The following is a 26,120-nucleotide window of genomic DNA, read 5'->3' on the forward strand; positions in this document are numbered from 1 at the left end:
AACAAATTCCTGTTTGTTCTCTACACATTTCTTAGTCCTATGCAAAACTAATGCCTATCTCATGACATTACATTAATTACATCTCTTACATTATTTTACATTATTTATAAGTATTTATAAATATAAATACTTTAATATTTATAAATAATTCATAATTTATATTTATAAAATATTTATAATTACATTATTTATAATTACATTATTAAAACTATGATCCTCAATAACCATTCTGTGGTACAATTCTCAGTCCTCTTTATTGTGGAGCTTTCTGGAATTTAATGCTATCAACTACTCTCTTTCTCTTTTTGATTTTCAAGACCTTGTGTTATTTGCATTTCCTGTTTTCTCTGCTGACACCCTTCTTTTTTTTTCCTACCCTAAATAATAACACTCTACACAACGCTTTTATTTCTATCTTCTATTAATTCAGTATTAGACTAATAAATTTATAAAACTTTTCCAGGCCAAACCACCTTTATCCTCCTTTCTTAAATTCTTTAACCGCCTACAAAGTTCCCAAGTGATGCCTAGCTGTCAGCTACAATTTTATTGTATTTGAAACATTGTCTTTCTTCACTGTTAATTAAGGGTTTTTAATAAATGGAGATATAAGAGATTTACTGGAAATTTCCAAGACTCTGTACATTAAAAATAAACAGGGGTACCTGGGTGGCTCAGTTGGGTAAGTGTCCGACCTCTGCTTGGGTCATGATCACATGGTTCGTGAGTTTGAGCCCTGCGTCAAGCTCTGAGTGGACAGCTCAGAGCCTGGAACCTGCTTTGGATTCTGTGTCTCCTTCTCTCTCTGCTCCTCCCCCGCCTGCACACACACTCTCTCTCAAAACTAAATATTTTTAAAAAATAATAAAAAATAAAAGTAAAAAATAAAAAATTGTAATAATTGCCCACAATTCTTAAGGAAAAATCAAACAAATAGGAAATGCCAGCATGGAGTCTAAAAGAAACACCTGTCACAAGCAAAGCTTATTTAACCACAATTTTCATTTTAGGTAAAAAGAGTTTTTCAAACTCAAGGATTAATTAAAAATAGTTGACTAAGCATATCTTCACATTCTCTCATCCCCACTCTCGTAAAATTTTTTAAAGATACATATATATATATATATATATATAGATATAGATATAGATATAGATATAGATATAGATATAGATATAGATATGTGTTTTATATATATATAAAATATAAATCATATATAAAAATATATGATGAGGGAGTGCAGGACAAGCTGAGGGCAAAACACAGGCTAATGGCACCACCCACCCCCAGGTGGGATATGTGTGATATTCCTCAGACAGTCCTGGCTACCCAAGAATAAAGGAAAGGGATTTAAGTGTTTGCCATGATGATGTGGAAAACGAAGACAAATGAAAAATTAAATTGCCTTACTGTCTACAGCCCACTGACAAGTCCTCGGAACAGGCAGAGTGACCTCTGCTAGGGGCAAAAGGAAATCTTGGCTTATCCTGACCCCCCAGGAATCTGTAAGTCTACTTCAACATATAAAAATTCCTTTGGAAACTTCCTTATCTCAACTCCCCTAAGATATATGCTGGCAATTATACTCCAAGCTTATGGCCCCCTGATACACATATGAAGGGTCTCATGACAGGTTTTACTGAACGGTAATAAATGGTGTTTTCCTAACACAGCTAGCCCCTCAAAGTCCTGGAAACCTTGCTTCCAAAATACCTTAGAGAGTTACTCTATCCCTAATCCCCTCCCAACCTGAGGGTATATAATCAGTTACCTGTCACAACCCCAGCACAGCTCTTCCTGCCCACGGGTCCTGTCCCTGTGCTTTAATAAAATCACTTTTTACACCAAAGATGTCTTCAAGAATTCTTCCTTGGCCGTCCGCTCTGGACCCCACCATCACCCCAAAACCCCTTCATATATATATATTTACAACAATAACAAAACCAGACAGACTACCATGAACAAACCAAAATACTGAAGAATCCTAGAAGGAGGAGGGGTCACCTACATTAATTCATTGAAGACTATGTGCAACAACTAGACCAGGTGACTATACCTCCCACCACAGAGTCCACCTCAGGTTAAATCAAAGATCCTAGGAATTGGAGCCCAAGGGGTAAGGCAGTGCCCCCAAACAGCTCATGATCTCTACAAACAATCCCCTAAATCCAAAAGATTAGCTACCGAGCCCACCCTTCCCTACAGTACCTCCCGTCTCCCCCCAACATAATCAGAAAAATCACATTATAACATATGTGGGAGAAAAAAGATTCTCAAATATTTAGATGAGTAAATAATCAAAAATCACCAATTAGTGAAGAAAAGCAAAACCATAAATGTTAGGCACCAAATTCAGAGAAGAACTAAAATAAAATTCAAGAAGGAATTAATAGAGCAAACAGAAGCAGAAATGTTGCTAAGTATAGTATGTTCCAACAGGATACAATATCCATGAAATTAATCACCTAGAGCTCTCAGAAACTTAAAATTTGGTAACTAAGACTTTAAAAACAGCAAAGTAGGGGTGCCTGGTGATTCAGTCATTTGAGTATCCAACTCTTTATTTCAACTCTAGTCATGATCCCAGGGTCGTGGGATCTAGCCCCATGTCGGGCTCTGCACTAAGCATGGAGCCTGGTTAAAGATTCTCTCTCTGGGGCACCGGAATGGCTCAGTTGGTTGGGCATCCGACTTTGGCTCAGGTCATGATCTCACGGTTCATGGGTTCAAGTCCCGCATGGGGCTCTGTGCTGATAGCTTGGAGCCTGGTTTGGATTCTGTGCCTCCTACTCTCTCTCTGCCACTCACCTGCTTATGTGTGCACTCTCTCTGTCTCTGTCTCTCTCTCAACAAATGAATAAACATATTTTTTAAAAATTAAAAAAAAAAAAAGATTCTCTCTCTTTCCCTCTGCCTCTCCCCACCCAGCTCATGCATGTGCTCTCTACCAAAAACAAAAAAAGGCAAATTAAACATATCTAAAGACTGAATTATTAGGGAGAAGCCAAAAAACTTTTTTCCCAAAATTCCCCTCAAAATAAACTAAAAAGTAAAGAGTTTAAGAGAGAAATTTTAAAATATAAAGGATTGGGGCGCCTGGGTGGCTCAGTTGGTAAAGCGTCTGACTTCGGCTCAGGCCATGATCTCATGGCTTGTTAAGTTCAAGCCCCGTTTGGGGCTCTGTGCTGACAGCTCAGAGCCTGGAACCTGCTTCTGATTCTATGTCTCTCTCTCTCTGCCCCTTCCCCACTCATGCTCTCTCTCTCTCTCTCTCTCTCTCTCAAGAATAAAAAACATTAAAAAAAAATTTTTAAATAAAAATATAAAAGATTCAGAATTTCTAAAATCCACCTATCAAAATTTACAGAGAGAGAACAATGACACTAGAAAAGAAGAATTAAGAGAACTTTTCAGAGCTGAAGACAGTGTCCTCAGATTCAAGAGCTCACCAAATGCTAGCAAAAGTGTGATATGATTCCACTTTTAAAAGATAGTCTCTCATGCCTGTACCACTCAAACAGCTTCTAATATGATTTCTCCTCTTTGTCCTTTTCCTATCATCATTCCCCACCCACCACCAAATTTATCTGCCATACAAAAGTGGCAGTGATCCTCTAAAAATGTAAACCACAGGCACCTGGGTGGCTTAGTCGGTTAAGCGTCTGACTTTGGCTCAGGTCATGATCTCATGGTTCATGAGTTTGAGCCCTGGTAGGACTCTGCACTGACAGCATGGAGCCTGCTTGGGATTCTCTCTCTCTCTCTCTCTCTCTCTCTCTCTATCTCTCTCTCTCTCTCTCTCTCTCTCTCTCTCTCTCTCTCTCTGGCCCCTTCCCCACCTGTGTGCACCCTCTAATAAATATTTTTTAAAAAGACAAAGATTCGCAAGATAGAGTTAAATTAGTTAGATCTTACAAGCTAGATAGATATTAAAAGTTAGAAACAACAGCACTGGATAACCAATTAGAAGTGAAAAGTAAGGGAGAAAGAACAGTACAGAATATCATTCAAGATTTTGATTTTGAGAACTATACTATTAACCAAAGAAGGAAATAAGCTAATGCTCAGTACTTATGTCATTGTTAATGCTGCTCTCCTACACATAATGCTTTATACATTCCATCATTCTCTACAACTACCCAAAGCCTCTTTATACCTTAAAGTCTACTTTTAAAATCTACCTCTTCTAGAGAATCATTTCCAATTCTGCAGTCCACATTGATACCTTTGGCTTCCTCTTGTCATCAGCATTAACACATCTCCATCAGCAACAAGTCTGTGAGCATTCACCCCAAATACATACTTATATATCGTGTAAAATTTTAAAATATAAATGTGTACTACACTATTCATTATGAAATATATGCAAAGCATAAGATAAATAGAAATAGAAACTCTAAATATTCCCTTCTCTTAATAGAATTCTTGCTCATCCCCTCATTGCTCTAATGATTTTATGTGTTCAACCTTTCTCTCATTAAATTAGAGATTTCTCTATTATGAGAAAAATCACCTTATGCATTTGATTTGTTAATCTGACAATAACAGCCACTTAACTTCAATATCAGACTGAATTGTTACAAATAAATATCCACTAAAGATATTTTAAGGACTAAAATTATTCCTTAGTCTACCACATTCAATTGAATAATTCTAAGAAAGCAGGTATGTGCAGTGATTTAAAATACTACATTATGCTTTGAAGGAAGATTTAAAAATTAGATGAAAATTGCATTTACAGTCATTGTAATATAAAATAATACCAAAGGAATTATTTACCACTGAAAAGTACAATTTTGGATGCTCAAAGATTGGTCTAGTCTATAGTGGGAGATTAAGCATTGCCAAAGGAAAGGCATAAATAAGTTTTGAAAGTTCAACCAAACATCCTAACAAGGCAAAATTTCTTACAATTATTTTAATTACACAATTTCTCAAACCTAATAATAAAGTTTACAGAATGTTGTGGAGACAGTCTAGAAAACACCTGCAAATTCCTGAGTTAATTTATAGAAATAATTCTTTTCACCAAAATTGGAAAAATGTTTTTATAGCTTTATAATTCTCCACATCTGTACATATGAAGATTTGTAAATATGAAATACAGGAGTTAAATTATGATTAGCTAATTAAAGGGTTATAAATTCACAAAATAACTACAGAACTTCTTTCTCTTTTGGCCATGAAATCTATTGAGTATTAACAATACTACATGACAAAACAGGACAGCATTCTCCTATAGATAGTTCATAATCCAACATGACTAATCAATAAAATGTCAAAATTCAATTAAAATATAACAGACCTTTTCCATTAAGAATTATTAAGGCCTCTAAATCCTAAAATAAGAAAAATAAACTAGAAACATCTCTTAAGCTCCTTCCACTTCTAGACATCTATGAATTGCATAATGGCACAGAATAGTCTTTCTTAAGGTTTAAATTTTCTGTCTTTGAAAATCAAATTAAAAGTTACAAAATAATTATTATTGATAAATGACAAAGGAGAAACTATATTATAATCTGAAATAGCATTTATATCTGTATAATAGACTAATATTATCACGTACACGTTATTCTCTAAATCTTACCGAGTTCACGTGATTTCTGCTGAAGCTTCATGGTAAGTATTTTCAATTGATCTTCACTTTTTTCCAATCTTGTAAAATATTAATTTACATGTAAAACATTCTTTTAATCACAATTCATCTAGTAACTAAAACTGGTGCAATTTAACAATATATCTTTCACAGATTCACCCAATTAAACAATTTTTGAGTACCTACCATGCCATATAGTATAACATTTCAAAATAAGGTATCACTATTATTAATCAATAGTTGTATATTAATTATATCTGCATAAAACCTTAAAGCTTATGGTCACAATTTATCTCTTAGCTATTGATGATAATCAAATTAATGCATCCTAGAACTTTAAAAGAGACTGAATATGTAACTACTGTTACATTGAATTCTGCCTTAGAAACAATATAAATGTGAGAATTGGGCAATCCGCTTAACTCTTCTAGCTTTCTGCTTCCTCATCTATAAAAGTGAGGTAATTGGGGGCCCCTGGGTGGCTCACTCAGTTAAGCATCCGACTTCAGCTCAGGTCATATCTCGCTGCTGGTGGGTTTGAGCCCTGCATCGGGTTCTGTGCTGACAGCTTGGAGCCTGGAGCCTGCTTCAGATTCTGTGTCTACCTCTTTCTCTCCCCTCCCCAGTTCTCTCTCTCTTTCCCTCTCTCTCTCTCTCTCTCTCTCTCTCAAAAATAAATACTTAAAAAAAAAAATTTTTAACTGAAATAATTGGAACAGATGATATTTAAGCTAACTTACAATTTCAAAATTTGAAAATAACCTATAATATCAACAAAGAATATATAAGATGAGCTGAAGTAGAAAAACTAGCTTTTCTTCCACCACCATACATAAGCAGTAGAGAAGAAATACTACTAGGTTCGGGTCATGAATTCACAGAAAAGCATGTTCCTGTCTTTCATCCTACTAGACTTACTAAACCCTAATGCTAATGGGACAAAAATAATAACTTAGGCCTCATAACACAGCTTTAAAAATACACATATAGTGAAAACAGAGTAAGTTTTTAATTCAAGCTTTAGACAAGCTGTTATTTAGATGAAATTCAAATGAATATCTTATATATAATATTCACTAATTCATTAATTTAATAAAAAAATGTTTTGAGTACCTACCCTATACCAGGCTAGTACTAATTTTATACATCAGAGAGGTTACAGACCCAAGTAAAACAAACTCACAACCTGGGAAGTTATTTCTATGAAGCTAATAATGATCCACAGTTTAATTAAATACGTCCTATCACTGCATCAGCATTTATGAGCTTCTTTATATAGCTGGACTCTGTGGCCAAGTATGCATGGGAACTATCCTAAAGAATACCTGCTATCTTTTCCCAGGACACCTGCCTACCTAATACAAACTTTTAAAATGTATTCCCATTTTATAAATTAAAAAAGAGACTTGGTTACAGATACTATAGGAATTAGAAGTCACTTGACAATGAATAGAAAATACAGTGAATATTGGAAATAAATTGTTTTTATCTAGCTAAATAAAAATAGCTTTACCTTTGCTGTTCTGTTGTCAATAATTCTTTCAAGCTGCAGACAGAAGTTTTAAGTTCAGTAACCACAAATGAATGAGCAGCTTTAGCTTTGTTAAATTCTTCCATCTGAGTTTCTTTTTCTCCAGTGAGCTGATATATTTTTTTTGTTGCTACCTGTAAATCTTCCTCTAAAGCCTTCTGAGTAATCTAAATGAAATAAAATACAAAACAAAAGCTATAATCCAAGGGCCTTAAGAAAAAAAACTGAACTCATCTGCCTTTGCCGCCTCTCCTCCCTCCTTATTATTCTATCACCCTCCTCCATTACCCCACCCTGGCCAATTTCAATGCCCATTCAGTATTCCTACTTCAATTTACCATTCTCCCAAAGCCAACCTATAGTCCCAACCTCCCAATGGAGTCTTATTAGCCCACAGTGTTCTTTCCATTTTTAGAACTACTGTAACAATTTTAGCCTGAATCACTCTGTTGGTATTTAGCAGAGTCTTCTATTTTATACTTTTGATGCGTTTTTACCCAATGTTTCTAATTATAAGCATTTTGTAGACTGGGATGAAGTTCCGGGTCCTTGTACACAGTATTAGCATTTTATAAGTATTTATTGATTCATAGTGTGAGGCTTATCACACACAAATCAGTTTTTAAATCATACCATGCTTCTTTGCAAAGACATTTTAGTATCTTCTAGTTCTGATGTCAAATGATCCTGCTTCTCATTTGATTCTTTTAAGTTTTCATTCTGTAATTCTAAAAAAGAGAGTTGTGGATTGGTAGTACTTAATAAAAAAATACATACCAAGAAAACAAATTATTTGTTCAACTACTTTTCTTTCCTCCATGAGATACTCCAAAATGAAGGAAAATTATGCAAATATAGACGCACTGATATTGGCATCATCTACTTTTACTGACTTTTCAAGACTATTAACTCCCAAGCATTCACCAGTAAACATGAGGATGTTTGATGCTACATTTTAATAACAGCTAAACAAAGGAAACAATCTAAATATTCAATAGGAGATAAATTAAATTATGATGGTACATACACACAATGGCATACCATGTAACCACTATAAAAGATAATGGACTTTATTCCAAATTGGAATACATATTCACAGAATATGTATTAAATAAAAAGGGCAGAATAAAAAGGGCAAGTTTAAACGGTATTTATAGAAATAATGCATATGAAAGGAAACAATACAAAAATATTGCAAGTAATTTACCTCTTAATGGTGAAATTATTCAATACTTTATTTTTATCATTGCACATCTTGATTTTTAGTTTTCTAAAATATTACATTTATATATTGAAATATTATGAAAAAAGGCTTTTGACTCTATACCTAATATTTATTAAATACTAAATGTTACGTACTAGTCTATGAGCTTTATATGTGTGCATTCTACTTTTAAACCTCATGGAAAAAATAGGGTGAAAAAAAAGTTCATGCTCTTCCCTGGATTCAAATTATTCTATGTCCTCTTACTAGCTACCTAAACTTAGGCATGATAATAACTAGTCTGTCACTACTTTTCTCAACTGGAGAAAGAGAATAATCATAGTTATTCATATCCTGAAGGATTAAACAAAATAATGCAACTTAAAATGATTAACCACAGTGTCTAGCATATATAGTCAATTAGTGTTAACGATTAGTATGATAATGATGGTGTAAACTAGAAACTGGGCCTTAAAAATTCATGGTATTTACAATGCAAGCAGACAAATAATCAATGATAACTGCTGATGGGCACTCACTCAGAAATTCTGGAAATATACAGACGGGGAACTTAAGCCAAAAAGGATCAATAAAAGTTAGAGGCAAGGGGAGACAGACATAAAGAGGGAAAGTTCAAGGAAGGCTTCCAGAAAGTGACAGATCAGTTCAAACATTTGAAAGCCAGTAAAAATTAATAAGAGTAGTGGGAGCTAGGAGAGAAAGAAATATCACAGACAGGTCAAAGAGCATGTACAAAGACAAAAATGAAAGAGACGAGATGACACATCTAAATGTCTAAATGAAATGCATTTCAGTAGCATGAAACATAAAGTAAGAGGGAAGAATCATAGCAATTATGGTTAGAAAAATAACAAGGACAAGATAACAGGATTTATACGACTTGTTCAGAGGTAGTTCAGAAGTCATAAACACTATGAAAAATGATGAAAGATGCTAGACCACAGAATGTTTCAAGTTCATATTTTTTTAAAGTTCCACTCTGAAAATCTGTGTAGAAATGAAAAGGTTAGTGGTCCACCTCTGAAAACAAAATGGGAAAAATAGATCTGGAGAGAGGAAAATGATTACCAAAGACTATGGTGTCTGCTATGGTACTATTTATTATAGTCTGGTAATAAATGTCTCCTCTGAGAAATCATAATCACAAACTAGTACTTCAGCATGTATGAGAACTGAATGTATGCTGCTTGAATGTTCTAAAAAGCTCCAAGCCGAAACTTAATTTGAAATGTCCTTAAGTTCACCCAGGAATCCAGAACTGCTAATGCAAATTTTCTCTGTAGAAATTTACTTCCAATCCAAGTCTTAAAGAAGTTCCACAGATGAAGTTACATGACCTCAAAATCACAAGAGAAAACAAAGCACCATGAGCAGAGTCAGCATAATAAATGAAAGGCGTACTTGGATCTGCAAAAATTTCAGATGTTAGAATTACTGGCTGTGGATTAAAAAAAAAAAAAGTATTATAACATTCTTTAAAAACTAAAAAAGGAAGATATCTATAAACTAAATAAAACTTCTAGAAAAGACTTTTTTAAATTTTTTTTTAACGTTTATTTATTTTTGAGACAGAGCATGAACGGGGGAGGGTCAGAGAGAGAGAGGGAGACACAGAATCTGAAACAGGCTCCAGGCTCTGAGCTGTCAGCACAGAGCCCGACGCGGGGCTTGAACTCACGAACCGCAAGATCATGACCTGAGCCGAAATCGGACGCTTAACCAGCTGAGCCACCCAGGCGCCCCTAGAAATAACATTTACAAAACTGAAACTGAAAATTCCATTGGGGTAATGAGTAAGATATGTCATTCAAACATTCCTCTAAAAAGGCATAAAAACCCAGGATCAAATGTTAAGAATATTAAAATCATTAAGCTCCTGACAAAATCGTAAGAAATTACCAGGACCAAGTGAAAGAGAAAACAGAAACTTGGAGAACATAAGCACAGAAACCCTCTTTTGCCCTGAAAGCATTTGCAGATCCTGGCAAAGTTAGACTTTTGATTTGAAATGAGGTGATGAAAAAATGAGGTCAGGAAAAGAAACATGAAAACCCAAAAAGACTGTATAAGACAAAGAATCCAAGAACTGAAGCGCCTGGGTGGCTCAGTCAATTGAGCGTCCCACATCGGCTCAGGTCATGATCTTGCACTTCATGGGTTCAGGCCCCATGTCAGGCTCTGCGCTGACATCTCAGAGCCTGGAGCCTACTTCAGATTCTGTGTCTCCCTCTTTCTCTCCACCCCTCCCCAGCTTTCCTCGCTCTCCTCTCGCTCTCCCAAAAATAAACAAACATTAAAAAAGGAAAGGAATCCAAGAACTAAACCTCTATACAATAAGCTGACACACTGTTTATGTAAAGGAAGCCAAAGGAAACCAATCCTCAAGCAGATTTGCAGCCCAGGTTCCCATGACCTGAGTGGTCCAAGGAACCCGAAGCCTTGAAACTGAAGCTCGGAGCCTGGAGCCTGGAACCTGCTTTGGATTCTGTGTCTCGTTCTCTCTCTGCCCCTCTCCCACTTGTGCTCTGTCTCATTCTGTCTCTCAAAAATAAATAATAGGGGCGCCTGGGTGGCGCAGTTGGTTAAGCGTCCGACTTCAGCCAGGTCACGATCTTGCAGTCCGTGAGTTCGAGCCCCGCGTCAGGCTCTGGGCTAATGGCTCGGAGCCTGGAGCCTGTTTCAGATTCTGTGTCTCCCTCTCTCTCTGCCCCTCCCCCGTTCATGCTCTGTCTCTCTCTGTCCCAAAAATAAATAAAAAACATTGAAAAAAAAATTAAAAAAAATAAAATAAAATAAATAATAAATGTAAAAGAAAAAAAAATTTGAATAGACCCATAACCACTAAAGAAATTAAATCTTACTCAAAAACCTCCCAACAAACAAGACTCCAGGGCCAGACAGCTTTCCAGGGGAATTCTACCAAACATTTAAGTAAGAGTTAATACCTATTCTTTTGAAACTGTTCCAAAAAATACAAATGGCAGAAAAACTTCCAAACTCATTCTATAAGACCAGCCACTATCTTGATTCCAAAACTAGATAAAGACCCCCACTAAAAAGGAGAACCACAGCCCAATTTCCCTGATGAACATGGATGCAAAAATTCCCAACAAGATACCAGCAAACCAAATCCAACATTACATTAAAAGAATTATTCACCACAATCAAGTGGGATTTATTCCTGGGATACAGGACTGGTTCAACATCTACAAATCAACCAACATGATACATCACATTAATAAAAAATTAAAAAAACTACATGATCCTCTAAATAGAGAAAAACCATTTGACAGTATACAGCATCCTTTCTTGATAAAAACCCTCAAGAAAGCAGGGACAAAAAGGAACATACCTCAACATCACAAATGCTATATAGGGAAGACCCACAGCTAATATCAACCTCAATGGGGAAAAACTGAGAGCTTTCCCTCTAAGGTCAAGAACATGACAGAGATGTCCACTCTCACCACTGTTGTTCAAGATGGTGTTGGAAGTCCCGGCCTCAACATTCAGACAACAAAAAGAAATAAAAGGCATTCAAATCCACATGAAAGAAGTCAACTTTTCACTATTCACAGATGACATGATACTCGACACGAAAAACCCAGAAGACTCCACCAAAAAACTGTTACAACTGATACATGAAATCAGCAAAGTCACAGGATATTAAATCAATGTACAGAAATCTGTGGAATTTCTATACACCAATAATGAAGCAGCAGCAAGAGTAATCAAGGAATTGATCCCATTTACAACTGCACTGAAAACTATAAAATACCAAGGAATAAACTTAACCAAAGAGGTAAAAGATCTATATGCTGAAAACTACGGAAGACACAAGAAATGAAAAAACATTCCATGCTCATGGATTGGAAGAACAAATATTGTTAAAATGTCAATACTACAGAAAGCAATCTATGTAGTCAATGCAATCCCTATCAAAATAACACCAGCATTCTTCACAGAGCCAGAACAAAGAATTCTAAAATTTGTATGGAACCAGAAAAAACCCTGAACAGCCAGAGTAATGTTAAAAAAGAAAACCAAAGCTGGAGGCATCACAATTCTGGACTTCAAGCTGTATTACAAAGCTGTAATCATCAAGACAGTATGATATTGGCACAAAAACAGACACATGAATCAACGGAACAGAATAGAGAACCCAGAAATAGACCCACAAATGTATGGCCAACTAATCTTTGACAAAGCAGGAAAGAATATCCAGTGGAAAAAAGGGAGTCCCTTCAGCATATGATGTTGGGAAAACTGGACAGTGACATGCAGAATGAACCTGGACCACTGTCTTACACAAAAATAAACTCAAAATGGATGAAAGACCAAAATGTAAGACAGAAAATCATCAAAATCCTAGAGGAGAAAACAGGCAATCTTTTTGACCATGGCCACAGCAACTACTTCTAGACATGTCTCCGGAGGCAAGGGAAACAAAAGCAAAAATAACTATTATATTTCATCAAGATAAAAAGTTTCTGCACAGTGAAGGAAACAATCAACAAAACTAAAAGGCAACCAATGGAATGGAAAAAGATATTTGCAATGACATACTGGATAATTGGTTAGTATCCAAAATCTATAAAGAACTTACCAAACTCAATGCCCAAAAAACAAATAACCCAGTGAAGAAATGGGCAGAAGACATGAACTTTTCCAAAGAGGACATCCAGATGGCTAACAGACACATGAAAAGATGCTCAATATCACTCATCATCAGGGAAATACAAATCAAAACCACAATGAGATACCACCTCACACTGGTCAGAATGGCTAATATTAACAACTCAGGAAACAACAGATGTAGAATTACCCTACAACCCAGCAATTGCACTACTAGGTATTTATCTGAAGGATACAAAAATGCTGATTCAAAGGGTCACATACATCCCAATGTTTATAGTAGCTCTATCAACAATAGCTACATTATGGAAAGATCCCAAATGTCCATTGACTGACGAATGGATAAAGAAGATGTGGTATATATAAACAATGGAAAATTACTTGGCAATCAAAAAAAATGAAATCTTGCCATTTGCAACAACATGGATGGAACTAAAGTGTACTATGCTAACCGAAATGAGACAGAGAAAGATAAATATCGTGTGATTTCACTCATATGTGGAATTTAAGAAACAAAAGAAATGAACATAGGGAAAGGGAAGGAAAAATAAGACAAAAACAGAGAGAGAGACAAGCCATAAGAAACTCTTAAAGTACAGAGAACAAACTGAAGGTTGCTGGAGGGGTATTGGATGGGGGGGGGGGGGATGGACTAAAGGGGGAATGGGCATTAAGGAGGGCACTTGCTGGGATGAGCACTGGGTATTACATGCAAGTGATGAATCACTAAATTCTACTTATGAAATCATTATTACACTATATGTTAACTTGGATTTAAATAAAACTTTAAAAATAATTTAAATATTTTAAAAATAAATTAAAAAGAAAAGCAAATTAGACACAGAAGGTGGGATTAGGTAACAGGTCAATAGAAGATCTCCCAACTGAAACAAAGAGAAAAAATAAAAGATATACCGCATATGGGACACAATGAAAAGTAACTTAAATGAATACATTTCAGTGCTTATGAGTCTGCAGAATCACAGAGAATTAGTTACTTAGTACCAGGAAATTGTTTCCAGTTTAAATGATAAGATTAAACATTCATTCATCCTAACAACTCTTTAGCTATTATGTACACAGCAATATGCTAGGCATTGAATTACACAGATACTTAATGAAATACAGCCCTGCCTGCAAGACACCCATAGTCACAGATGAGTAATGGTTAAGCCATTCTTAAGAATAAGGAGTTCACTGGAATTTAGGCAAAATATTTGGAGTGGAGGTAAGAGGCTCACTTGTGGTAGAGGAAGTAGCCAAAATCATGATGGAGAGATAAGAAGAACAAAAAATGTATGGGAAGTTAAACTATTTCATACCTGGAGTATACCGATTTAGTAATAACAGTAATGTAAAATGAGTGGGCAACGTTTCACCCAAACTATGTAATCATTTGCCATGTGAAAAAAAGAATTTTTTTTTAAGAGAGAAGTGACAAATATCACAAGATCTGTATGATGCTCTGGAAGGTATACAGTATTTCACAAAGTGTATTATGCCTTCCAAGTGCCCTGCCACCTAAACAAGTTTGAAAAATATTCAATAAGGTGGTCTAAACATAACATGACATTCAAGAACCTTCACAATCTGATCCAAACATTCTTTTCCAGTCATGTACCTGAGTTCTCTAAGATATAAACACACAAATCAGTGTTTCAAATATACCCTAACTCTGACACTTCTATGACTTGCACAAGGCATTTCTTCTGCCTACATTCTCCCCTCCAATTCAGTAGAGAAACTTTAATCATCAAAGGTATATTTAGTTTAACAAGCAATTTTCCCTAATACCTTTCCCAATACCTCTAGAGTGTTCCCAGGGTATTCATTCATTCATGAAATATTTATTGAGTATGCTGTGTGCCAAACACTGTTCTAGGCACTTGGAATGCATCAGTAAACAAAAGAAAGAAAATCCCTGTTTTCTTGAAGCATTTTGTTGAAATTCTGAAGAAAGGGACCGTATGGAAAAGTGAAAAGAGCATATGTACACTGAAAAATCTCCCTAAGTGACTCTATTACACCCTCCTCCAAAGATCCAATCCATGTTGAGAATTACAGCACTAGAAAGCATTACGACAAAACTGTAATGAAAGCCAAAATTTTAAATATAACAAGAGTAATACACAAGACACATTGTTATATTTTCTTATGTAAATTCTTACTTGTCTTTTCCTCTAATCGATTAACTTTATCTCTGGATTCCTCCAGCAGAAATACCAAATCTTTCATTTCATTTTCTTTCTCAGTATTTTGGACCAATAGTAGTGATACCTAAAATGAAATATTTAAATAATACAATATAAATATGAAAAATTAAATATAACACCTTAGCATTTACCATTACCTACGATTATTTATGTATTTGTTTATATGCTTTTCAACTGGTTGTGCCTGGCATTTAGTACATATTTGCATAATAAACATTTACTAAGTGAATGAACAAACTAATATGATCTACCCAATGATCTACGCGATATTATAATATGCATTTCAAGTTAGTACTTAGAATACACAGATAATGAAATAGATATATAATGAAATCTATTGGCTCATTTATTCCATAAATATTATGGAGCACCTACTTCATTCCACAAACCATAATAAGCATTGAGTATACAGAGATAAGGAAACTTACCTTAAAGAAACTCAGAGCCTACACCAGGAGACAACTATACTTGAATATTATTAGTAACAGGACAAAATGTTATATGAATCAGCACACACACACACACACACACACACACACACACACCTAAACCAGTCTTAGAGGATGTAAATAAAAATTAATCCTTCTCAGAGTACTGAATTGAGTCTTGATAGACAAATAGAAATTAATCAAACACAGAAATTAACATTCTAACTCATACAAGAACACAAAGGATCAAGAGATCATGTTTTATTTAAAGAGCTGAAAATATTCAGATGGCTAGAGTATAGAGTCCATGTGAAGAAAAAGGTAAAAGGTAAACTTATAAAGACAAGCTGAAGACTCACAGATTCAAGATGGCAGAAAGACCTGTCTGCCCTGTATTCAATTCCAAATCACCCAAGAAATAACCAGGAGAACAAAGACAAATTCCATTTCCCATGAAACTATGAGACTTCTATCACCCAAACCACAATATGTAAAGAAGGAAAGCAGTTAAAAGGAATGGAAAATGATGTAGTATAAAAAAGCAAGGTCAAACCTAAGAGCCTACACAGGGAAGATACTATTGAGAAGCAAAACAATTCAATCCCAAAGGACTCCAGAATGTTTCAAGAATTAGAGGCAACAGACACTGTGGAAGGTAGGTATAAAAAAGACTAAGTATAAGGAGGCTATTTGGAAGTCTGTATAAAGCGTATTAAAACCTCCCCAGGTCCACTTAATCCTCCTTTTTCGGACTCTCCTCCTTGATAGCCAATGTAGTCAGAGAACTAACCTGACTAAAGATACAGACGTAGTCATATTGAAAAAGAGAATCTCTAAACCTAGGTTTTCTAATCACAGGGAGGGTTGTAATGAAAGGTCAGCCTGTGGAATAGTAAAACTCATTCTGTCCTTCCTACTCTGCCAGCCTCAATCCAAAATGCCATCAGTCAAGTCTGTATCACCATGCAGGAATTTGGAGAATTAAAAAAAAAAAAAAAAAAAAGCATTATAAATAATGACATTTAGGAGTCCATAGCAAAACACTAGTTGGCCACGCCACCATTTCACAGGGAACCCCACCAATCTATAAGCCCTGCCCATGCACCCAGAACTCCAACAAGCTTTTTAGCACTTCCTTCTTCTTTTGTGTTCTTTATAATATTCACAATTTTAACTTTTAAAAAGGCCTTCTCTCAGAAATCTGGTTTAAAAGTTCAGTTACAATATGGAAAATTATTAAGTCTTTCAAAAGATCTAAGCCTTAACACATAAATTTAACCAGAATTTAAAAATACAAGTATCTTCTCTGTACTTTCAATTAACTTTTGTTACTATTGTTTAAGTAGATATCCTTGTTATCTATCATTACAAAGTATCTTATAAAAAATAAAAAAAAAAAACTCTGAAAAAATAGGGGGAGACAGAAAGAAGGGGATTCCTTTCTATAAAACATTTTCCATTGGTAAGCATGACTTGAAATTGATTAAGTTGGCATAATAATTGACATTCTTGTGAATGTCAAAGAACACAGACATTATTTTCACATTTTCCACTATGTGACATTAATAGAAAGAAGCAAAAGAGTATTTTAGTTCCCCCTCCTTGGTGTCATTAATACCAAATACATTTCAAAATAAACTGCAAAATAGGAGTTGAGTGGTCAACGATCATCATCTTTACATTTGATAAAATTTTTATCTAAAGTTCTCATAAAATATTTTTGCAGCAATGTTACCCACTAATATAAATATTGTAGAAAATTCACTGAGTTTTTAAAATAGGGCTGCCATTCAGGGCATGCATGTTTGAATCAATGGAAATTAATTCTGCTAGGTAAATAGCTAAGTATTTGGAAATATATATTTAAAATCTCTCACAGAAATTTATCATGCAGTCTGCAATAGATTTCTTTTGAAATTTTAAGTATTTTATGAATTAGCGAATACAAAGAATACAAAGAGTTGATTTTTTTTAAAAATACCTGCTTTTCCTTGTCATTTACTTCCCTCTTATATTCCTCTTCAAGGTGTTGGAATTTTTCATGATCTTCCTTTACTTTAAAAATAAAGCCGATCTACTTTAATATCTTAACACAATTACACAATAAAATTTAAAGTTTCTGAGACTTTATTTCACCTCCTTATGTATCTAGATACTAAACTTCAAAGTTCTATCAAGTTAAAACTGCTGTTTTCTTGCTGTTTAATAAAATATTGAATTTAAATAATATCAAAATATAACAAGAAAATTCTATAATTTTTATAACAGCAAATATGTAAAACCTTATACTTTATAACACCCTAACCTGAAATAACAGATTTTAAATATATACAGAGTTGACCCCTGAACAACAAACATTAGGGACACTGACCCCTACACAGTTGAAAATCCACATATACTTTTGACTCCCCAAAAACTGAACTACTAATAGCCTACTGATGACCAGAAGCCTTACCCATAACATGTTTTGTAGGTCATATGTATTATATACTGTATTCTTGCACTAAAGTAAGCTAGAGAAAATGTTAAGAAATTCATAAGAGAAAGTACATTTATAGTACTATGTTGTATTAACTGAAAAAAATCCACAGAAGTGGACCTGCACAGTTCAAATTTGTGTTGTTCAAGGGTCAACTTGTTATTTTATCATGAAACTTTACCAAGAAATGTAAAAATAAGACCAAATCACTCTTCTAAAAAATTAAGTACAAACCATAGTAAGTTTGATTTCAGGGAAAATGTAGCTTTGAAGCCAAAAGACTATTTTTAACATATATCAATTCCCTGCCACATTCCACAAGATTTTGAGGGGTTTACAAAACCCTGAGTACGAAATTTAAAAGACCTGAGGAATCAAGCTGAAACTAGGAAAACATTAAAGGAATCTAATTTTTTATTAGATTTATATATTTTTATTTATTTTTATTTTATTTATTTTATTTATTTATATTTTTTATAAACATCAGTAGAGTAATATAAAATTAAATAGGATCCATACATTTAAAATGCATTTCCAATCTGGAATTCTCAGCTTGCCCACGAAGTTCCTCAAAAGCTATTATCATTTTCTGAAATATAAAATTTGACTTTTAAGAATCATACTGACATTTTTTAAATAGGTTCTTCAAACTATGAAAATATTAATAAATTTGTCTCATGATCACTAGATATAAAAACACTCAACTTTGAATAATGAAATTCCCATAACTTGCAATAATTAAATAACTTACTAAAAATGTATTAAGTGCCTACTAAATTAGCTTCCCAGATGCTTAAATGCACTGGAGACATGTTACATACTACCAAACAGCAGCAAAATGATTTTTGGTATTCTAGTCATTTACTTAATAGCCCATATCAAAGTCTATAATTTTACATATTTTTTTGCTTACTTAATTTCTGTCTTCCCCCCACTAAAGTGTAACCTCTGTGAGGTCTCCCTCCTATTAGAGTCCAAATTAACACTTACGTCATCTAGCAGTGTTAAGTTCATTCAGCATTCAACAAATCCTGATTTGCGGATTTGTACGAATTCATTTATTTGTTTAATAAATAGTTACTGAGTATCTACCATGTGCCAGCCACTGTTTTAGGCACTTAGGATATAGGACAAGGTTCTGATAGGGAACCAATTTATATTCCAGGGTAATGGAAAATACTTACATATACATCTATATCAAATAAATGTCATGTGGCTTTCAGCAAAGTTAAACACGGTGAGGAGATAGAGAAAAACTGAAAGGAAAGGTATTTTAGATAAAGTAGTAAGGGGGATAATTAAAAAGGAGAATGAAGCTTAAGAGTTCTCATAAAATCTTGGACACAAAAGTTCTAGACAAAGTCAAAGAACCGAGATCATAAAGAAGTTACAAGTTTGAGAAACATAAAAGAGAATGACTATAGCTGAAAAAGCAAAGTGGAAAACAAGAGGGATAAGAAAGGTAAGGAGGAACCAGACACATTAGTAATACTTTGTATTTTTTTTTCAAATTAATGGTTATGTAACATAATGTGATAGTCTCTGACACAGAGTTAATACATTTTTGATAAATTAAGTTAAATGGTGTCACTAACACATAAATTCAAAAGCCACTGAATAACAAAACATTAACACACCTAGTACAGAATCTTAATCTTATTGGATATAATCCTATGTCAACAAATAATAATCCTTTTATCAAGAAGAGTTACATATATCTTTGTAGCTATCACTCAATTTTGCTTAGAAATGTCTCTATTTAGCAGTGCCTATGTGGCTCAGTCAGTTGAGCGTCCGACTTCAGCTCAGGTCATGATCTCATGGTTCATGGGTTTGAGTCCTACACATCAGGCTCTGCACTAAAGGCTCGGAGCCTGGAGTCTGGTTCAGATTTTGTGTCTCCCTCTCTCTCTATGCCCCTTCCCTGCTTGTGTGTGCTCGCTCTCTCCCTCTCTCTCTCTCTCAAAAATAAACACTTTTTTTAAACGCCTCTGTTTAAAACATTTAACTTTTCACTACAACTTACCTCAATGTTATTATTTAGATCCACATATACTTGCCTAGTTTCTTCCCGTTCATATTCATCTATTAATATAAAATAATTCAGAATTAAATTTAAAAATGATTATAATGCCAATAATACTCAAAATGCCTCAAGAAACCATTAAAATATTTAAAATTCTGTTAGTGAAATGTATTAGTATATCCTGAGTCTCTGAAAATAGTATCAAATGTACAGAATTGTTGATTACTATGTTGTACATCTGAAACTAACATAATGTTGTATGTCAACTCTACTTCAGTAACAAAGTTTTTTAAATAAGCTACTTCATAGTAGTTTCACAGCAAGGCACAGCAAGGCATGATTTTATTTCAACCTCAAAAGTTCTAATTTTCTTTTACCGAATTACTACCCATGAATTTATTCAAACTTTGTAAAATATATTTACAGTTTTAGCCTTTAAAATGAGTAGGGATTTAACAATTATTCTATTAAGTACTTTCTCCTGTGTATATTTATGATTCATAGAGTCCACATGAAAACCAAAGCCCATGATCTCTTGCTCTACTTCTGAGGAGGCAGAAAGGAAGATAAACTTGCTCTTCATGCCTTGAGGTTTAAGAATAGGTGTGGCTCCAGAGAGAAATCCCCTATAAATCCTCTACAACCTTTTTATTTTTCTGGGTGTTTTTTTTTTTTACCTGAGCAATGATTCCCTCTAGCTATGCTGAGGGGAATGAAGGTAGAAGGCAGTACCTTAATTACAAAGCAGTAACAGACAACGTGGCTGTTCCTTTATCATCCCCCCAAATGAGACCAGCATTACATTAAAGCATGTTAAATTTAAAGATGGTAGGGGCGCCTGAGTGGCTCAGTTGGTTAAGCGTCCAACTTCAGCTCAAGTCATGATCTCACAGTCTGTGAGTTCGAGCCCCGCATCAGGCTCTGTGCTGACAGCTCAGAGCCTGGAGCCTGTTTCAGATTCTGTGTCTCCCTCTCTCTCTGACCCTCCCCCATTCATGCTCTGTCTCTCTCTGTCTCAAAAATAAATAAACGTTAAAAAAAAAAAAATGTAAAGAGGGTATTAGTCCCAGACTCTCAGTAACCAGCTGCAAACAAGAGAATAGCAGCTGTCAATGGGAACCTAAATAACCAAAAAGAGGGTACATGAACTATCTTTAGAAGAATGCAGGTGTGCTAAACCCCTAAAAAATAATGGAGAAAGCTCTGGACTTACAGCATATGAAACAGGAACTGAACCAATTTTATCTGAATATTAAAGGGCTGGAAATAAAGGGCTGGAAAATTTAAGGAAATAGAGGCAGAATATATCAGCATTTGAACAGAAAGATAGTTCATACTTCTCACTCCATCTATTCTGTTTTATATTCACTACTTACACACTTAGTAACACATCTTCTCTATTCCTCAGAAATGATTTGTACCAAAGAACTGCATTCTACTGCCAACATCTCCAATTTTCCCATTACCAATACCATTAGTACTTCCAAGATACCATCCAGCCATTCTTCCAATAGAAAAGTACTGGAAATTAAATAAAACTACAAAAAAGAACATAAACGGGTATAGATATACTTTACAGTTGTCAGAAGCAAGACCCTATAGGTAGTACAAAGTAGGGACTCTGGTAGCTGTTGAGTGTTCCAATGTGGTAATGCAGTATTGTAAAAATATAACCCTACATTTTCTGTTTTTCTTCTTGATATTTATCTATCCATTGATCTATCTCCCTACCCCCCACCTTCACTCCCTTCCCTTTAGCCTCCCTCCCTCTCCCTTCACACTCTACCCCTCCTCCCCCCCTCCCCCACACATGCTTTGCCCCAGTTTGGGCAACTAGATCTTTCAGCATGTACTGCCTTAAAGAAGAAATGATTCAGGGGTGTCTGGGTGGCTCAGTCGGTTAAGCATCCGACTTCGGCTCAGGTCATGATCTCATGGCTCATGAGTTCGAGCCCCGCATCAGGCTCTGTGCTGACAGCTCAGAGCCTGGAACCTGCTCCAGATTCTATGTCTCCCTCTCTCTCTCTGCCCCTCTCCCACTCACACTCTCTCTCTATCAAAAATAAATAAACATTTAAAAAATAATTTAGAAAATAAGAGATGATTCAAACAAAAGCAAAGAAAAACTCTTTGGGTTTCAAAACACCAGATTGGGGATTAAGGGAAGGATTCAGGACATAAACACTAGGTTTTTTAAATATATGAGTCAGAACAAAGATTCTCATCCTCTACGTCAAAGAAATATTTACTAATTTGTGGGAAAAAGCCTTTAGAAGGGGAAGCTAAGAGAGCTTGGTAGGTTCTGGCAGACACTTAAGAAAAGGTTCTGGAGCCCTCTACACTCACCAGACTAAGCCTCAGGGTTGAAGACCACAAAACCCCCAGCGAGTGTGGGCCAACCAAGAGCAGAGTGAGACTATACTTTTTTTCTTCAGTAGGGCTCTAGAAAGATGACAAAACCTAAGAAGAAATGCCTGTGAAGTATATCTAGGCAGATAGGGCTTTAGACAGCTTCCATTACCCTTGTTGCAACACCCGATGCAGCTGAGCATGGTGGGACAAAGCACAGAGAACCAGCAGATCTGAATGGGCCCTGAGGACAGAAATGAGGGAGGACTCAGCAGCAACCTATGTGGACCAGTTACCCAATACCAGTCGAAACGAGAAAAGTCTCCGTGGATAACAAATGTCCTTCCCTACCACGTGGTACAATATGGGAACTTCCAAATTTAGATTCAACCCCAGGGGAAGGGGGAAAGTTCCCAAATTTACTAAGATTATGTTTCTTCTACGTTAGCAGCATCAAGGCTTTAAGATATTAAAAATTAAGATTTTTTAATATTTTAAGATATCAAAGTGTTATGCATGTTTCAGTTTATTGATTACAATTATGCAGAATCATAGTTTCTACATTTATCAGAGCATCAGAAAACTAGCCAGAAGGGGCAGAGTTACACAAGGTGAAAAATTTACAAACTGCTCAGGGATCTGCCATACAACTGTAAATATAAAAAGAGGATTCAGCCACTAAACCAGAGGAGGTAAATCCAGACTAAAGTCAGTTTATCACCTAGTTTATTTAGTCTGGATAGTTCTTGCTTTTTTCAATGACATATATGGTGAGAAAACCCACATGAGGCCTACAAAAAAATACTGTCAAACAAAGGAAAGGGAACAACATGAGAGATGTTAAAAGGAATAACCTATCTCTGAAAACAAAGTCTATCTAGAGAACCCAGATGAAGATTTCAGAAAACTATCCAGTATTCTCAACAGAACCAAGAAAATATGGTCAATGAAAGAGGAAGATACAGTGAAAAAAGACAGAACAGGCCACAACAGAAATGCAAGAAATGGGATAAATCAAATAGAAAAATAAATGAGGAGGAAAGGGGCAATGAATTAGATGACACTACAAGAGAATTACAGGTTAGAGGCGGAACAGTACAGAATTGATATTTCAAAAGTCAAACTGGAAATATAGGAAACAAACCCAATGAGGGGGAAAATATTAAAACAATTAGAGAAAAGAAGAACTGAAGGCCAACAAACAAGTATTGCCCAAACAAAAATCAGACAGTGCCCAAAGATATCATAAAGCATTCATGAGCTAAAAAAAAGACCGGTACAGACTGAAATGGTTGTACTGACAAAACTGTGAATTATAATGATCAAAAATACACACACACACACATACACACACACATACACACACACACACAATATCTAGGTATAGATCTAGGGAACTGTGATTACCCCCATTTCACAGATGAGGAAATTGTGAGACAGAAAATTATGTTATTTTCCAGGATTCCAAAGCTAGTGAGTAGTGGGACATGATTGAAACACAGGCGTGCCTGGGGGCACCTGGGTGGCTCAGTCGGTTGAGCGTCTGACTTCAGCTTAAGCCATGATCTCATGGTTTGTGGGTTTGAGCCCAGCATCAGGCTCTGTGCTGACAGTCTGGAGCCTGCTTCAGATTCTGTGTCTCCTTCTCTCTCTGCCCCTCCCCCACTTGTGCTCTGTCTCTGTCTCTCAAAAATAAATAAATGTAAAAAAAAAATTTTTTTTTTTTAAACACAGGTGTGCCTGATTAAATCTAGTTTGGATAAATGCAAAGAATGCTATCTGGATCCAAAAATGTAAATGTACATGCAAAGAATGAAGCAAAAAAGAAAATGTAAAGGTTTTAATTAATAGTGAACTCACTAAGCCTATAATGCATTGTGACTATCAAATAAGCTGACCTTAGAGTTCATTAAAGACACCTACAATTAGACAATGAATAGTCCCTTACACAGGTTAAGTTACAAAACTAGATTACCTCAGACAGATCTGGACTCTATAACAAAGATGTTCAACAGATCAACCAAAATGCCAAAAGCACTTAAGAATCTTCAAATGTCTAGGCTAACGACAAGATTCAAAAAGGACAAGAAGCCAGCTTTAAAGATCTAAAGAGATAGCACATAAAAAATGACTTAGACTTTTTCCATATGCCCTAAGGAGAGCTACAATAAGAAGACAGAAACTATGTCAAGATTTCAGCTCAACATAAAAATTAAGAGCTGTCCTTAAATGACAATCTTGGGGTTAGTGAGTTTCCATCACTGAATATATTCAAACATAAAAATGACTACCACTTGGTTAGACATGCTATAAAGGAAAGTAGATCAATGGAAATGTAAGTAGACTACAAAAGCTTTAAAGTCTTTCCCAACACTAAAACACTAACTACTTTAGGTTAGGACTTAAGGCTACAAAAAAAAAAAAAAAAAAAAAAAAAAAAAAAAAAAAGCTAGCGCAATATTTCGAATGGCAGGCTAAAGAATTCAATATCATTCAGTGTGCAACAGCCATTTAAAGGGTTTTTTTTTAAAGGTGCATCTAAGAACAGATTTGTTCTTTTTTTATTAACCTATCACCTACTATCTTGAAAGACATTGTCTAAAGAACGGACTATACTGAATTAAGATATGATCCCTTGTCCTTAAGCTTGCAGTGAGATGTCTAGCATATAGTAGTAGACACTCAAATATTTGTTGAGGGAATTCATAAATACAGTACATGGTAAAGGTATACAAAGAAGAGGAGCATCTAAATCAGACTACAAAATTGGGGAATATTTCCCAAGAGTAGTAACATTTATTCTGAGTTTTGAAGGACAAATACGAGCTAAGGAGATGAAGGAAAGAGGATCAGTCAATAAAAAAATATATTCAAAAGCTCAGAAGCATAATCTGTTTAGGGAGTAACAAGTAGTTCTCCATGAGCCTGTATATATGGGAAAGTGGCAAACACCATGCTATCCACCAAAAAACATATGGAAAGCCATTTAATGAATTAGACAGTAACATGATTTGGTCTGTATTTTAGGAAAGCATCAAGGACTCTGTTTTCTGGTAATAGCTAAGTAATTCAGACCAACCCTCCTACTGCAGACAGTTAAAAACCTGGAGGATTTTTTAATTCTTGAAGGAATCAAAGATCTAAAAACATAATGATGAAAACATAATCAGGCCAAGAATAGATTGAGGGTTATAATTCAAAAACACCAAACCAACTTCCAGTGCCAGTCAAGATGAAGTAATTCCACTATAGCTTTTCTCTCCCATTACTTACAGCTAAAATCCCTGAATGAAATACATAAAGCAACTACTTCAGGACTCTGAAAAGTAAGCAAAGGCAGATATGCTGGAGACAAAAAGTAAAATCTTAAAGAAATGACTCATGGGAAGGTGAGTTTCCTGTTAAGGTTTTTTCCTATCTTCCCTCCTAACAGTAGCCAAAGTGTAAGGCCCCAGCAGAACTGTAACAGGAAACATGAGCAGCAAAAGGAAATCTTGATTTTTTTCTTTTTTTTCCCCTCACAGCCCTGTCCCCAAAATGGCCCTAGTAGTGGAATAGTAGCAGCCATGGCAGCGAGGACATACAAAACCCCAAAAGAAATTCCACATTTACAGCCAACGGGCAGGGAAAATGGGCC

At 35.2% G+C, this 26,120-nt stretch overlaps 1 protein-coding gene across 5 annotated transcripts in view; it reads right to left on the minus strand.

The window, feature by feature from the left end:
* Nucleotides 1–26,120, minus strand: part of SYCP1 (synaptonemal complex protein 1) — a 124,759-nt gene that overhangs the window by 78,114 nt on the left and 20,525 nt on the right. For all 5 annotated transcript variants that reach the window (XM_060625346.2, XM_060625345.2, XM_078451532.1 and 2 more), the window contains exons 9-15: nucleotides 20,135–20,193; nucleotides 18,628–18,697; nucleotides 17,611–17,684; nucleotides 15,157–15,265; nucleotides 7,762–7,856; nucleotides 7,111–7,295; nucleotides 5,589–5,656 (exon numbers count right to left, since the gene is read on the minus strand). In XM_060625346.2, coding sequence (XP_060481329.1) covers nucleotides 5,589–5,656; nucleotides 7,111–7,295; nucleotides 7,762–7,856; nucleotides 15,157–15,265; nucleotides 17,611–17,684; nucleotides 18,628–18,697; nucleotides 20,135–20,193 — 660 coding nt within the window. The remainder of the gene's footprint in view (nucleotides 1–5,588; nucleotides 5,657–7,110; nucleotides 7,296–7,761; nucleotides 7,857–15,156; nucleotides 15,266–17,610; nucleotides 17,685–18,627; nucleotides 18,698–20,134; nucleotides 20,194–26,120) is intronic.

This window comes from Panthera onca, chromosome C1, assembly GCF_046562875.1.
Source record: "Panthera onca isolate mPanOnc1 chromosome C1, mPanOnc1 haplotype 2, whole genome shotgun sequence".
NCBI lineage: Eukaryota > Metazoa > Chordata > Mammalia > Carnivora > Felidae > Panthera > Panthera onca.